This window comes from Echinops telfairi, unplaced genomic scaffold (genome assembly GCF_000313985.2).
Source record: "Echinops telfairi isolate 266 unplaced genomic scaffold, ASM31398v2 ScPeMD7_23;HRSCAF=83, whole genome shotgun sequence".
Lineage (NCBI taxonomy): Eukaryota > Metazoa > Chordata > Mammalia > Afrosoricida > Tenrecidae > Echinops > Echinops telfairi.
In genome coordinates, this window is record NW_022103920.1 from 85,228,470 (window position 1) to 85,245,206 (window position 16,737).

The 16,737-nt window shown below is 45.6% G+C and overlaps 1 protein-coding gene across 2 annotated transcripts in view; it reads right to left on the reverse strand.

Annotated features, from left to right (window-relative positions):
* JAZF1 (JAZF zinc finger 1) overlaps positions 1-16,737 on the reverse strand; it is a 373,656-nt gene that overhangs the window by 183,224 nt on the left and 173,695 nt on the right. Inside the window, exon 2 of one of the 2 annotated variants that reach the window (XM_045288955.1) lies at positions 5,091-5,163. Coding sequence is in view for 1 of the 2 variants with exons in the window: in XM_030885296.2 (XP_030741156.1) it covers positions 5,091-5,203 (113 nt within the window). In the remaining variant the exon portion in view is untranslated. Of the gene's footprint in view, positions 1-5,090; positions 5,204-16,737 lie in introns of those variants that run through there. The other variant, XM_030885296.2, reaches the window with a different exon arrangement.

Below are 16,737 nucleotides of genomic sequence, written 5' to 3' on the forward strand. Positions count from 1 at the left end.
CCTTCCTTAAGTGCACCCTTAGCCATGGACATTGAAAATACCTCACACAGGCCTCTTGGCACCTCTCCCTCTACACAGCTCCTCCTCTCCAGTGCCTCTCCCTGCAGCTTCCGGTGACTGTAGCTGCTCCGGCTTTGACCTCTGCTTTCTCAGTGCAGGGGGATTGTACTGTGCTTGGCTAGGACAGTAGCTCACTGCACAGTAGCTAGGACTTCATGTAGCTCACCTTTTCCTTCCACGAAGGGATTGCACATTAATTAATTTTAATAAAGATCTCAGTCATTTATTTCTGGAGAGTCACAAATTATTGGTAAGCTGTGTTGTCTCCTCAAGGCAGTTACCTGAACTTGATACACAATAAATAACCTGAAGGAAACACTCAGAGGCAGCTCAATGCTTCTCAATGGCCTATTGATGGAGGCTCACCTAAGGTCTCTCAGTAGCTCACCTACTACCTGCCTCATTGGGAGACGCGGGGGAGCATCATTTCATAGGTTTCACTGGACTGCACTCTGTCTCCCATCGATATGAGATGCTGAAGTGCCCTTCCTAGGGGAACCGAGTGAGGCCCACTATGCTCAGATTCGCCTTGAACTCTCTATCCAATTTTGTGGTTGTCAGAGTAATTTAATATTTCAAAACTTGTATAACATAATTGAGTTTTGTGTACCTCTTTTATTGTTCTTAGCTAAATATTAACTGTATGAAATAATAAACTACTTTTCGGCATATCGTTTTTTAAAATTAATATCGTCATTAGGACAAGGAACCAGTTGTTAAATTATTTGAGTCCTAGCACTGCCTGTGAGACGACGGAAGGTCGAATGGCTTGGCTCCTGCGCGCTCAGTGTTCAGCGTGCTCCCTTTGCTCTTCAACACTGTCCTGAGCGGGTCTGTGAAATCCAATCCATTGTTTGGTGTCTTGACTGGTGCTTCCTTCCACGAGCACTGATGGTGGATCCACGATATTACTTCTTAGTCTGTGTTATTTTTATGCCTCTCTGTCTAACTGTCCTACTCCACTTTTTCAATATTGGATAGTCTTTGAAATTTTCCTTTCCAAACGAGTACTTATGGACATCTCCGTAAGTCAGCCTACAGAGTAGTTAGAAACACAGGTCCTGGAGCCCACTTATTTAGGTTTGGACTTATTTAAGTGTGGATGTCAACCAATGACGTCCACACTTAAATAACCAATTGAACTCCAATGCTCGCCATTTACTAACTGGGGGACCTGGGGCAATTTACTTCCTGTCTGAGTCTCAACTTCCTCTCCGAAAAGGATTATCACAGTATTCCTCATCTAGTTCATGTGAAAAATAAATGAAAGAAGCAATGTCAAATGCCAGGTAGAGAGCCAAATGACCTCTGTTGTATTTTTTCAATCAAATCCTTTTTCCTTCTTGCCCTTTATGCTTCCCCCCAGGTTTTTAAAGACCATACGGACTAAGCACTCACATTTCCCACTATGTAGACTTGTCACTGCTAGATAATTATGACTTTACCTTACAAATTCACCAGAACTGCTTAAGTTAAAATTCAGAATCCTTTCCCCGCCTGGCACTGTTCCCATGATCGTCTTGTTGGCTTCCCCCCCATTTTTAATGAGTCCTCTAGATTTGAAATTTTATCCAGGTGTAGTAAAGATCTATTTTGTGTAGTAAAGATCTATTTTTTAAAAAATCACGAGTGATCCCCGCCCCCCCTCCCCTCGGTTTATAAACAAGTATTATGTTCAACACATCGTCTACCGGGGAGACCAGTTTTAAAGATTTATAAGTAAAAGTACCAATTTCTACTCAAACTCTTTTGGAATCCAAGAAGCAAGTCCATTTTAAGAAAAGTGGGTGAAGGGAGACGTCGGACAGGGCAAGATATGACAAAATAACAATTTATAAACTATCAAGGGCTCATGAGGGAGAGGGGAGCCGGGAGGGAGGGGGAAAATGAGGACCTAATGCCAGGGGCTTACGTGGAGAGGAAATGTTTTGAGAATGATGAGGGCAATGAATGTATCAATGCGCTTTGCACAACTGATGTGTGTATGGATTGTGATAAGAGTTGTCCGAGCCCGTAATAAAATGATTTAAAAAAAAAGAATGCACACTCTAAAAGGGCAATACTTCCTCGAGGACAAATCTCAGGGGTCAGGAAAGGAGGAGGAAGGGAACCAGGAAAGCCAGGGAGGAGGTGGGATGAGCGGTGTTACAAGCACATATCCATCGGGTGCTGACCATATGATGAGTATCCGTGATAAACGTGGCCCTGCTCTCAAAAAGGGCTCCGAGAGAGAAAAGGGTGGAAGCAGTCTTCCCTACACAGCCCTTCTCCCCCCATAAAGATCTCTAGTAAATTAATTGCTCAACCACAATTGTCTACTTTCCTATCTCTTCATTTGGTGAATCCTCTCACTTTGTTCTCAGAGTTCTAAGTGCCATAAGGTGCCTGGTTCAAGACCCATCTTTTGGAGCACAAACTTCCAGTTTATAGTTAATACAAAGGACAGAGGCCCGTGCCAAACGAGGAGGCAACATCGAGGCGACAGCAAGCGCAAATGCAGAAGGCAGGGCGCATTTGAAGGGGACAAGCCTATTTCTCCAACAAGCCATCATCTAAGGGGCTGCACCAGATGAAAAGAGACTGGGGGGAGAAAACGCCGCCGTCCACTGCGATGTTGTAGACGGAACATCGGATTTGACAAACCAGCTGTGAAAGGTACTGTCAGGTCACCTGGGAGAGTATGATCTGGATATTAAACAGAAAATTTACTGAAGTGGAAATCATTGATTAAAAAAATAATTAAAAAATTAAAAAGCGATCATCTTAAAACAAAAAAAAGGCAGGCGTACTATAACCACAATTGTACATAAGGTTTTATAGCCTGCACGATACCTTCTGGTTTACAAGCTCTTATAGGTTCCCCTCCCCACCAAAAAAAACCCCAAATACTGGATGGGAGGTGGAGTGGGGGTGGGGGTGGGGTCCTTCAGCATGAAAAGGAGAACAGCTAGAAGAGCCAGGGGGTGGCTGACTGGGGCAGGGGATTGTTTAATGTGTCTCTTCTAGCAAGTCTCTAGTTCTATTCCACACAATAGAAGTGGGGTGGATAGCACACAGGCCACTGAAGTAATTCTAATGTGTAATGAAAATCTTTTCAAAACTTACTGAACACAGTAAGTGCATACATTGTTACTTGTATCTGATGTGATTTTGAAGATGTTTTATTTAAAGCTCCCTGCAAATTATAATGAATACAGTCATTACAGATAATTAAACTACTATGAAGATGAAAAAATTATAGGTAGTAAAACTATATATTTTATCTCACTTTTTGGGAAAATTGATAAATAGGAAACCCAAAGACTTGTGACTAGATATTTATGCTAATGAAACCTTCATAAAACTTAAAAAGATTAATTGGACATCCCCTTACAGAGGGGCCGAGGAGTGGAGATGAGCCAGTCAGGGTGCAGGGTAGCAACGATGAAACATACAACTTTTCTCTGGTTCCTAAATGCTTCCTCCCCACCACTATCATGATCCCAGTTCTACCTTACAAATCTGGCTGGACCGGAGGATGTACACTGGTACAGATAGAAACTGGAAACAGGGAATCCAGGACAGATGATCACTTCAGGACCAGTGCTGAGAGTGGTGAAACTGGGAGGGTGGGGTGAAAAGGGAGAACCAATTACAAGGATCTACATATAACCTCCTTCCTGGGGAATGAGCAACAGAAAAGTGGGTGAAGGGAGTCGTTGGACAGTGTAAGATATGACAAAATAATAACAATTTATAAATGATCAAGGGTTCATGAGGGAGGGGAAGTGGGGAGGGAGCAGGAAAAAATGAGGAGCTGATACCCAGGGCTCAAGCGGAAAGCAAATGTTTTGAGAATGATGGCAACCAATGTGCTTGACACAATGGATGTATGTATGGATTGTGATAAGAGTTGTACGAGCCTCCAATAAAATGATTTTAAAAAACCTTAAAAGATTTCTAGAATATACAGTTGAGCATTCAACCTCATAAATCCACTGTATTGGATCAATTGTGACTTCTGGTGATCCCACAGGACAGAACAGACCTGGCCCAGTGGGTTTCCAAGGCTGTAATCTCCAGAGACATGGTCACTTCTTTCAGTTGGTGGGTTTAAACCACCAACCTGGCAGTTGGTAGTTGAATGCTTAACCACTGCGTGCTTGACATGGAGCACCGATGACTTCAATTCAAAGCTCTAGCTAGGCAAGACGTTTCCTTTAAAAACAAAGCAAACCAAAAAACCCTACCAAAGTGAAGCCGTACAGGTAATTCATTCCTAGGTTTCTATTTCGGACTCTTGAGTCTCGGCTCTGGTATCAAGAGACTAGAACACTCTTTCGCTTTACATCAGAAAGACCCTCAATAGAAATTCACCCACTGAATTATGAGCAGTGAGGCTGCGTTCTCATTAAAACGTAGTTTTGTTTTCTCCTGCCTCTTTCACTCTTTGGAGACGTGTTTCCTTAACCTCAGTCGATTCTGTGTTCTCTCCAAAAATTACTGTCTCCTTACTGATTTGAATTGGCTGAAACATGAGGCCCTCTTCCAGAGCTGGTGTATCACGTTCTGAACCCTTTCCTAACGTAGGGCTGTCGCGTACTGCTGCAGTGAGAACACACGTTAACTGCACAGACGGGTTGGTTGCTGAGAAAACTTTTAGTAAAGGATGCACAGCTACTAAGCAACTTTCTGAGAATGAAGTATTTCCATGGCTTACATCCTGGTACATTTTGATATGACACCAATCTTTTGAGTTCATAAAGCACCTCTTTTTGCCCCAGGATTTAAAAGTTCCATTCAAACATAAATCCATTTACACCCCACCCCCGACCAAAGCCCTTCAAAGTCCAAAAAGCATACGTCTTCATACAAAGTGCTTCCAGAATGAGTCTGTGAATCATCGTGTTTTCAGACACATGCACTGAGAACTCCAACAACAAAAATCAAACATGGAAACATCGCATCGGGGTGGCTTTTAAAAATAACCTCGCTTTAAAAGGAACGATGTGACAGCTCTCCATTTGCTACAATTTCTGAAACGGTCTTACCTATTAATGTAGCTGAGGGCAACATAGGTTGGCTGTTGTAATTCTTGTTTTTCTAAAACACGTGGATCGGTATCTGTAACAAAAACACAACGATGACTTTTCAGTTTTCGCATCAAGATATATGAGGCTGCCCAACACAGGCTAAACGGAGAGAGATTCATTTCATACACCTCTTTGTAGACAAAACCCAGTCAGCAAAGCCCAATCATTTGCTCCTTCGTTCCTAAAGAACAAGATCTTGCGTTACTTTTTGAGGGAATTCCAAACATCAACCGTGATAAAATGCCCATCTGTCCTGCAAACTCTGGCACAATCCCCCTCATAAATATTGGTTTTCACTGCTTACAATGTTGGCATGGTTTTGGGTGGTTAATCGGCCCAAGAAAGAAAGCCCGTTAATTATGATCATTCAGTGCTGGAACAAATTAGCCACCACTGCAAAGTTCCATCCGCTTGAAATTCTACAGACCAGTATTGTTGTTGTGTATCAGACTTTGGCCTGGTTTTGGATTCATTTTCTGAAGAGCAACTCTTCTCCCTAAATGTCTAAGGTGTGTGTGGGGGGGGGCTTCAAAAAGTTTGTGGGATTTCCCCATGAACGTTTGGAAGTCCCCTTGTTATCATTTATGCTTTCTGCTAAACTCCATCAGTCATTGTCATGTTGGTCCCGACTCTGTAAATACCACCTTCACCACCATTCTCTTCCCTCCTCCAGGAGACAAATTCAACCCCAGAGCGACTCTCCCCCTCGGTCTGCTTCCTCTAGCACAGCCCCGCACCCCAAACAACAACAACAACAACAACAACAACACTTTTCACAATCAGAAACACATTCTCAAGCTTTGAAGGCAGAGACACATTGTGATAAACATATGCAAAAAGCATGTTTCCCTAACAAGACTCAGAAAGGGAGAAAGTGAGCTCATTTTCACATTTCCTTGGGGGGGGGGGGCGCATCAGGCATTTAACACAGACTTAATTTTAACCTCTTTTCAAACCACCTCATTATTAGAAGTCTTCCAGCTGCACTTGGCAAGAACACCTTCTTTGATGTCATGACAGATGTTGTTTCAGGCACCTTGGTCGGCGCGCTCTCGCTGCGAGCGGGAGGTGTAAGATCCACAGCCTAACTTTAAAGAGCCCTAACAGGTGGCGGGGGTGAGGGAGCAGACAGCGGCACAGAGCACGGGTGGCGGAAGTGATAGCACAGAAATCAATGTAGAATGCTTTTCGGTCCCCGACTGCCACGCAGAGCAGTGCCTGTTTTATTCTTGGCGCTGAAGTGAAGACCATCATGTGCATGTTATGGTTTCTCCTTTGCCAAGAATGCCAGGGACACTCTATCCAGGAGTCCTGGGGGTTGGGTCTTCGCCATCGCCACATTGCCTGGGTCCTGGAAATCCCAATTCCCCACGAGTGGACAAGATTCTTTGAATGGAGGTGGCTCCAGGCTTTGGTCGCACGAAGGAGGACAGACCAACAAGAGTCGGTCTTCCTTGTGCTGCTGCCAAAGATTACATAAGCAACGCGGAGGCAGCCCCTCGGCGACTGGCCTATACACACACCGGCAAGTTTCCAACTACCCAGAGACCACTCTTCTCCAGACACATATTTTCCCAACATAATCCTTACTCACACCACTCCAAGTTTATTGGGAACTCAAAGTACACCCATGTTTCTGAGAGAGCTGCCTTGTGCTTTTGACCTCGACTGGCTGGAGAGGAGTCAGAACCAAGCTTCGGAGACTTGAAATGCTGGGCAGGCCACGAAGGCAAATGGTGATTGATGTACCCATTGTACCAGGTCTTTGTGGGTGGTGAACAATAGGCTGGAGGCATACCCCATGGAAAGAAAAAGAAAGGAGGGAGGTAAGAAAGAAGAAGGCAATGATTGCCAATGTCTTTCTGGCAATTTTCTCAAGCACTCACCAAATGGTAGGTCAAGTTTAGGAATTGATGATCAAGAGGCTGAGCTGTTACGACAGGGGCTTGAACTTGTCTCGTTAAAACTCATTCTTTCACAAGAGACAAGCTGGAGTGTGATTACATCAGGTAATCATCCCGTAAAGAGTGACTGTCTCGGAAGCTCGGAGGGGCAGTTCTACCCTGTCCTATAAAGTCGCGATGAGTTGGCATGGACTCAATGGCAGTTGAGTTTAGTGTTGGTTGATGTATATGTATCTATCTTAAAAACAAAACAAAAAACAACTTCAACAGAGGAGACCTCACCTCAGCAAGGGGAGGTTTCACCAGATGTGGGGAGAGGGAGAAAAACCATTCCATTTCTGTCATTCAACATTGTGCTAAGGTCACGCCGAATCCACAGATACTCCTACACGAACGATAAGCAAATCTTACTGGAAATTCAAGTCGAAACAAGGGCAAGGGAACAAGCATGTCTCTGAGAAAGTGATTATACTTCTGTTGCTGGGTAAACTGGGTGAAACAACTTCCCATGGGGGAAAAACGCTTAGCATTCCATAGATAGAACCAAGGTAAGAGTATGCCCTGTACTATCTCCCTAATCAGATACTTGTGACCTGGTTTCAATCCAGCCCTTGATGACCAGGCAGGGTGTGTGCTAGAGACTACTGAGACTTCAGACTCTGTCCTTTAGAGCCGCACAATACAGATCATGCCGGAAGGGTTTGATGCGGAAGCCCCAATAATGGAACTGGGCTTTACCTCAAAGCCACCTGAAGCAGATTGAAGGAACTGACATGCTCCTTTGCACTTACGGCTGAAATGCCCTAGTGGGAGAAGAATCAAATGACTGCTCTTCCAAAGTTTTGGATTGGAGGTCATTGGATTTTGGTTCGATCTCTTGCTTTGAGGGGGACCAATGAAGGAACGGTGGCCCAGCCCTACCACATAGTCACTATTTTAAGGCCTCCTTGCTTTCTTATGACTCGTATCAGTCTGCCCGGCATGTGGATGTGTGTTACTGAAAGTTCTGCTATATCACCAACCTGCAATTTTGGTGTAAATAGTATGCAGTCACTTCAGTGTACAATCAATACAAATCAACAATTAAAGCATTGTGGTTTGAAAAGCTGACCTATACATGTATAATTTCCTTTTCTCAATAGTGTTTTAAATTCTATACCATTGGCTAAATTAATGACACTATCAATGGAATTACCTTATGGTCCAATGAGATGAGTTATAATGTTCTCCATCATAACACGATAATAATGTCTCTAAAGTGAACCAGAGACGCATTTAAATCATAGATATAGGAATGGATTTGGGGCTTGCATTTAATTCTATCCCCATTCTAAGAACAATTAGTTCTCATGACATGGCCCTGCTCAATAACTGCCCTCATGAAGAGCTATCACTGAAGATCTGGATGCTACAGTAAAGCGTGATGAGACACAGAAAGGGCCCTGCTATCAAAAACAATAGCTTCTAAGGCCTTAAAGGCTTGTCTTTAAACAAGCTGTCATCTCAGTGAGGTGTTAAATAAGTCCCCAGGAAAGAAGCATACTAGCCTGTTTGATCCAAGGACTGGAAACAATAAAATCCAAATCCAGAAGAGGGAATGGTATCAGAGCTTAATTAAAAAAAAATCATTTTATTGGGGGCTCTTACAGCTCTTATTACAAACCGTACATATATCCATTGTGTCAAACACATCTGTACATGTATTGTCATCATCTTTTCCAAAACATTTTCTTTCTATTTGAGCCCCTGGAATCAGCTCCTCATTTTCCCCCTCCCTCCACCACCCTCCCTCACCCATGCCCCCATGATAATTTATAAATTATTGTTTTTTTTCCAGAGCTTTAATTTTGAATAGCAGTTTTCAGAAGGTTATGGGATGACAGTGGAAGCCCCAAGTCCATTTGTAGGGTCCCAGCATGGATTGAGCCTCCAGTGAATCCCCTCTGACCATACCCAAGGGCTGTGAATAGCCTTGCTATCAGATAGGGAGAACTGTAACGTCAATTATGGCAGATGGAGTTAGGTTAAAATCGAACACTTTATCATTTGATTGCCTTCTGACACATTTTAAAGTTGTTTCAGTTTTTAGTTATTTCCCGCTTTCTGTTAAATTGAAGTTTTTCTCTGTTTTGTTTTGTTAGTTTCTGCTGGTGTTTAGTTTGATTTTCTGTATGTGAAATGCAGGATAGTTAAATCTATAGCAATGTAACTGGATTAACAATTACCTTGGGACATAACAGGGGAGGTTGGGGTGGGAAGAAGGGAAGCTAACAACAATGAGTATGAGAAGAAAATGTTCTTAATAAGATTGAATAATTATATTATATTCTTTGTGAATTATGTGCCAATAAAACTATTTTTAAAAATAACAGAATGAACTGAATGGATTCACTCTGTGCTGAATTCAAGGACAATCACCAACCCTCCAAGCCCCGCCCCCAGCTTCTTTATATTGTGTTGTTCATTGTTGAGAAAAGGTTTGCCAAGTTGATAAAATAAAATCTATCATGTGGATTAGAATGGTATAGCAAACAATCAGGTATTTCTCTTGCATGTGTATTTATGGCACCAGCAGAAACTTGGAATTGGAATTGCCAATAATTTCCCACCTGGGTAAATCCGTGCTCTGTGGGGTAGAAAACAAGATTCTTTCATAGCCATGCTTCATAAGCTGACAGCTGGACAAGAAGGCGAGTGTTTATTTTACATGGTGGTCGCCCGCCACACAGAACCCTCTGCCATTTTTATACCACTGATGCTGCCGGTGGGGCAGTGGGTAGCCCAAACCGGCACCAGCTGAGACCAGGAGAATGTTCTCTGCCTCATGTACCCGTTCACACTCAGCTTTCACCTTGACTGAAGTAATTCAAATATTAAAACACATTCTAAACGATCACACCAATAAAGACCTCTGAGCTCACTCCAAAGCTTCTAAAACTTAAACCCATGGCCATTGAGCCGACCCTGACTCACAGCAACCCTAGCAGGACAGAGTCGACTTGCCCCTGCGGGTTTCCAAGACTGCAACTCTTTTTGGGAGTACAAAGCCTCATCTTTCTCCTGAGGAGCAGCTGGTGGTTTCGAACGTCTGACTTTGTGGTTAGCACCGTCTAGAGCAGCGGTTCTCCCCAAAGGTCGCAACCCCTTTGGGGGCTGAATGATCCTTTCACAGGGGTCACCCATTCATCACAGTAGCAAAATGACAGCGATGAAGTAGCAACGAAAATAATTTTATGGATGGGGAGTCACCACAACATGAGGAGCTGTATGAAAGGGTCGTGGCACTGGGAAGGTTGAGAACCACTGCTCTAGAACAACAGCAATGAGCATCTTCTACCCAAGGTTTTTGTGGGGAAATACTTTGAATGGGCAGCTATATAGTGGGATGCCTACATAACACTGTAGCTCATAAGGTCCTGGTGACTCGGGGTTAGATAGATTTCATTAAGAGGCAAAATGCTGGATGTTATAGCATTAGCTCCCATCGTTTCTCAAGTGCACTCCCTGCCCCCAAATAAAAGGGCAATGCAGAACTAAGGAAAGGGTAGGGCAGCACTCAGACCCTCAGAGGACCAGGCATGGTAACATGCGCTGAGAAAGGCTAACATCACAAACCGTCTTGTTCAATCAGTAGACCTTGTTTAGTGGCCCTGTTATCTCCAGCCTGGGAAATCAGTGGCAACCCAGTGTTTGGATTTTCAAGGGGCCTAATAGATTTTTGCAGCACTATCTTCAAGATTAAATGGGAATTCACTTAGGGCTGTTTTCTGGATTAACCTGGGTTAATTAAGGAGTTGACAAGCTTTGGCTATGCTTTAGCTGGTCTGTACTGATGGGATTTAAATACTTAGCATAATTTACAATTTAGGAAAGTTAGCCTACCTCATAGCAACCCGTATAGAACAGAGTAGAACTGCCCCATGTGGTCTTCTGAGACTAAGAAAACCTCATCTTTCTTCCTTGGAGTGGCTGCTGGCTTTGAACTGCTGTCCTTGCTGTTAGCAGCCCAATTGGTAACCACTACACCATCCGGGATCTTGATCCTTCAAATAAGATCTTTTCTAAGTGAGTTTGCCAACAGTGAGAAGTCACGAGGAAGTAGGTAGAAAGAACATCAGTGGGTTGGGGGTTACAGCACAGGAAGACCCTGGGGGGCCAAAGCCTCACCCAGCCAGATGCGTGATTTTGAAGCGCCGGGCTGGATAGGCCATTTTTCTCTGGGCTAGTCAATAACAAGTGATGAGCGCAGTCTGTTCTCAGTCATCCCCTAAGAGTGGCTCAATTCCTAAAAGTCACAGAGTGTAAGAGTTGACCCAGCGTGGCTTTTTCCACAGCATCCCCTCCGTCTTCCTCTGCGGCACGCCATTCTTAACATGACCACAGCACTTAATGTCACTGTCGGAGGTCATATTGGCGATATGATGCATCCTGCACCCCTCCACATGCCTCAGGAACTTGTCTCACTTCCTTCCATCTTTCCAGCACTTAGCTCAGGACTTGGCAGGAAGAAGATACGATAATGGTTGAATGGATACAATGGCCAGTTAATTGTGTAAGGGAAAACTTGAAGGCTTTTGGTTAAACACAGCAAACTGACTGTGGGTATTTCTTTCCTTCACCGTCAAGACACCATGAAACTGAAGATGAACAAACTCGTCAGGGCCAGAAGAAATTGAGGAGACACCAGCCGACATCAATCAGCGTTTCCGTCTAGAAAACCCATGTTTTGTTAGATGTCATTAAGTCCATTTCAAGTCACAGTGACCTTATGCGTGTGACCGACTAGAACTGCCCCATAGTATTGTCTAGGCTATAATATTTAAGAGGAGCCCTCGTGGCACATGCTGCACTGCCAACTGCAAGGTCAGCAGTTCAAAGCCACCAGTTACTCCAGGGAAGAAAGATGAGGCTTTCTTCTCCCGTAAGGAGTTACAGGCTCGGAATCCCACAGGGGCAGTTCTACCCGGTCCTGTAGGCTCATTATGGGTCAGAAGTGGCTCGATGGCAGGGAGAGTTGAGCTATCATAGTTATGGGAACCGATGACCAGGACTTCTCCCACAGAGCCACTAGTTGGGTTTGAACTGCCAACCTTTTGGTTAGCAGCTGAGCATTTAGCTGTGGTGCCACCAGGGCCTAGTGGAAAACTACACGCCAGAAGAAACTGACCAAGAAGTTATAACCTAGTGTTTCTGGAATGGTCAGAGCCTGTTTGAACCAGTAGCTAAAAGCTCCCTGTAGCCCCTTTCTGGGATGTGCTAAGTAGGTTTAGGGATAAACCCAACAGGATTGTTTAAAAGATCGACTATTCAGACGCACAACCCCAGGGTGCCAACACAGCAGAGTGGGATGGTAAAGGGCAGAGAGAGCCCGGGACGTAAAACACAGGGGCTGAAGTAGAAATAGGCCTACTTCACTGGCCAGGAGCACTGGCAGCCAGTTGAGAGGACCCAACTCCGATTAAACTCATGGGCACAGAGAGAAGACTTCCAGATGCCGACATCTGGCGATTCCCTAAAACCCTCCCAATACGCTCCACCCATGTCTCCACCCATGCCTCCTCTCCAGTCCAGACTGACTCCTCTCAGTCTGAAGGATGAGTCAAGGCCAGTGCAGGAACGAAGACTACACATTTGGGAACAAAGGTCTCAAACAGGAATGTGGGATACCAAAGCACAAATGGGGAGGAAGGAAGGGAAAGAGAAGGATGGAAGGGAGGCCCCGGGAAAGAGGGAGGCAGAGATAAGCAAAGAGGAAATGCCACAGAACCTGGGAGGGGCAGTGGCATTCTTACTTCCACAAACCCGGAAACCAGCAAAGCTAGGATCAGAACTCCAGTGTCCCGAGTCCCATCGGGCCAGCATCCTGAGCTCTGAAAGAGGCTCCCCACCCCAAGAAGCCTTGGCGACGGTCTAGCTCCAACAGTGAACGCCTCTCAGACGTCCTTGATGGCTTTCTTAAAAGCCCGGCGTCTTGCTGTTGTAACATTCACTCCACTTTTCAGATTAAGTCTGATCAGCCAACAATTTACAAAGACCAATTTTTTATTTGTGGCAGGCTTCCTTCAGCCGATGAAATAAATATTTCTCATGGGCTATAGCCCTTTCAGAAAACAAAACCGAAAAAACCCCCAAACCCACCAACCCTATGATCGCATATAACCAGCCTTTGACTGGATCAACTTTTCCTGCGTTTATAGACACGTCATTTGAAACGTTTCCCAAACCATCATTTCCATTACAGGGCAGTCAGTGCAAATTACAGCGAGATGCTTGCTTCCCCAAATCTGATGTGAAACCCAGAGGCAGTTAAGCGCCGCTGTAAACTTTATGAGGGAAATATCTAAAAAACGGGGGACACTGTGCAGCCCAATAACACCAACTATTAAAAAGAAAAGAAAAAAAAATACAACACTCAGGGTCTCATTTGCAGCCTGTGATTGCTTGACACAGCGAAGGAGCAAATAGCATTCCAATGAGCACCGAGTGGGCCAGGCTCCAGGAGGGTCGTTTATAAACAAACACACGGCCTGGGATAGCCATCGCTATCTCTGGCATGGCCGGAGAGTCTAAGCTCGGAGGAAGACCGAGTTCTGACTAGGGTGTTCTTGGACTCTGTGCCACCCCACCCACACCCGAGGGTGACCCATGGAGTTGCTTGGGAATGGCAACGGTTTCCCCTGAAGTAGGCAATGTGTGAGACAAACGAGAGAACCAGACCAGATGCCATCGAGCTGACCCTGACTCGGGGTGTACCCATGTGTGTCAGAGTGAAAGCATTGTGTCCCACAGCCAACTGTGACTGCGATTGATGGGAACTTAAATTGCCAGCCTGTCCGTTGGTAGCCCAACAGCTAACCAGTGTGCTACATAGGCTCTCCCATCATAGATGTGCTCCCAGAGACCCAAGCCCAACCTCCCAACTCACTGCCATCGAGTTGATGCCAGCTCACAGTGACCCTTTAGGGCAGGGCAGAAGTGCCCCTGTTGGTTTCCCAGACTGTAACTCTTTATGGGAGTAGAAAGCCTCATCTTCCTCCTGAGGAGTGACCAGCGGTTTCGAACTGCTGACCTCACAATTAGCCATCCAACGTGTGATCGCTACGCCACCAAGGCTTCTGCTTATAGATCAGGAAGCTGCACAGTTTTTGGAACAAATCCATTACCTTTTCATTCCATTCCCCGCCCCTCCCCCCCAACTTTTTTTGAGGCCTCTCATATATCAAAATGACACTATTAGCCCATCCTCGTCAGTGATGACAGGGTATTAATTACCCACCAGAGCTGCTTACTAAACCTTGCTGCCATGGTCGTCAGAGGACCTGGCTGAGACCCTCGTGGATATCAGGGTAGACCCGTAAAGTGTGTAGCCTAAACATCTGCATACAGCAGCCCAGGAGAGTGGAGCGAATCGGGGACTAGTAAACAGTGAAACTATTTACAAGAGGGATAAAGTCAAAGCTTGGTGTCATCTAATCCCAAATGTGTGTGCGCAGATGGCTGCACAAACATGCCTGAGTCCGCTTTTCCCACAAAGGAATCCCCTGTAGCACGGGACACCAAAGGCCATGAAGAGGAGCCTAAGGGAACCTTAGGGTTCACCACTACAAGGCATGGAAAGCACTTACGCAGGTATCTGGAAGAGAGTATCATAGGTGATGTTGGGTCGGTCTGACTGGTAGTGACCCATGAACAAGAGGACAGAGCTGGGTGAGAAGAAAAAAGGTAGGGTGAATACGAAATTTGCTGTTGCTGATGAGAACTCATGACCCCATAGGGGCAGAACAGATGATCTCACAGGGTTTCCAAGGCTGGACTCTTTACAGGAGAGCCCTGGCACATCTTTCTTTTATGGAGTGGCTGATAGGTTAACAGTTGAGCATTTACCACTGCACCACCAGGGAGAATGTTGTTATCAGATGCCATCTGGTGGATTCTGACTCACATGCACCAAGGAGAACTACTGGGTAGGTTTGAACGGCAGATCTTTGTTTGCTTGGCACTGTACCACCAGGCCTCCTAGAAGGCTGATTTTGAACTCCTCTGTTAGGGGGGCAGCTCCGACTCAGAGGGACCCTAGATAGGGTTTGTAAAATTGTATAAGGAGGAGGCAGCCTCATCTTTCTCCCATGGAGTGGTTGGTGGGTTTGAATGCCTGACTTTGTGTTGAGCAGACCAATGCCTAACCCATAGTGCCAACAGGGACCCTTGCAGAGCAGTTAGGAGACTACCAAAGAAGGCTGATTCAGAGGTTGTTTCGGCCTGATAAGAACTCTGGCTTTTCTCAAAGGGAACAAAGAAATTAAATTCAAAAAACAAAATACTGACTGAATTCCTGCCATGCGCTGGTTGTTTAGGGAGAGTTTTAAGCCAGTCAGGTCACAGCTGAGCAAGACACACAAACACACTTCACAGTTAACAGTAATCCAGGGCAGACAAGCCTGTCGAGTCTACAGAAGATTATACTAACTGCTCTCGAAACAAAGCACGACTCCTTCTAACTGTGAGAATTGGGTCTTTATTTCTGAAGAGAAAAATCTGCATGTGCCGAGGGCTCAATCTTCCGTCAGAATGGAGGAGAACGGTGAGTGGGGAGAGGCGTCGTTGAGCAAAGGGGCAGAAGATGAGACGCACAGACGTGTGGCTGGAACACAGAGGAATCGGCTGGAAAAGCTGCCCGGGACTGCATCGGCCGCATCCAGCTGGAAAGGCTCTCTGAGAGTCAGTCCAGCCTCAGTTCTGCGGGCTGTGGATGGAACCGCGATCTGGTCCGTGTTTTAGAAAAATAATTGGTGGTGGTGTGGGGGATGAGAGGGAAACGGAGGTGCAGGTGGGAAGGGAGGGGAGCTTCCAAAAGTTCGTGGGAAAAATGTGAAGGAAAAGATCACGAAATTCTTCCACGAACTTTTTTGAGGCCCCCCTCGGATAAGACTGGGTAGAAGCAGAAGTGGCATGTCGAGCTTGCTTTTGATGGGGTGGGTCTGAGGGGCTCCTTATCGAAGTGAAGGAGGCTTGAGAGGAAGGTGTTGAGCATCAGGTCTGCTTCTGAAGCGTGGGGAAGACAGGCTGCAGGACAAGGCTGGGCCACGGAGAGAGCCGAGATAAAGGGACCCGTGCTGCAGATAAGAGCCGAAACCCTAAACAATCTCCTCCTCCCAGGCTGCACATTCTAGCAGAGGCTTAAACCAGACGGTGTCCTGCACAACAAAACAATGAACCAACCCGCCCAAACGCACTGCCATCGAGTCAGTGCCAGCTTCTAACGACGGGGATAGGTCAGGGCAGACCTGCTCCCGTGAGCTTGACACTAATGATTTAGTAAAAAGCGAACTACCTGATGTAAAGTTGGATATCAGCTTCTCACTGCCATCAAGTTCATTCCAACTCATAGTGACCTTACAGGGCAGGGTAGAACTGCCCTGTGGGTTTCTGAGACGATACAGAATGCTCATCTTTCTCCTGGGGAGTGACTGGTGGTTTTGAACTGCTAGCCTTCTGGTTAGCAGCCCCAAACGTAACACAATTCATCAGAAGGGGCTCCAGGGCCCAGCAGAGTTACTGCAGGAATACATGCCAGCCTAAGATGGTGAGATAGTTTATTGTGCCAGCCTGGCCGATAAACACAAGTGGGATTAACTGAAGGGCAGAGATAAATGCCTTGGTGAGTCTCGCCTTTCTTGTCTCTCGCTCTTTGATCATCGGAC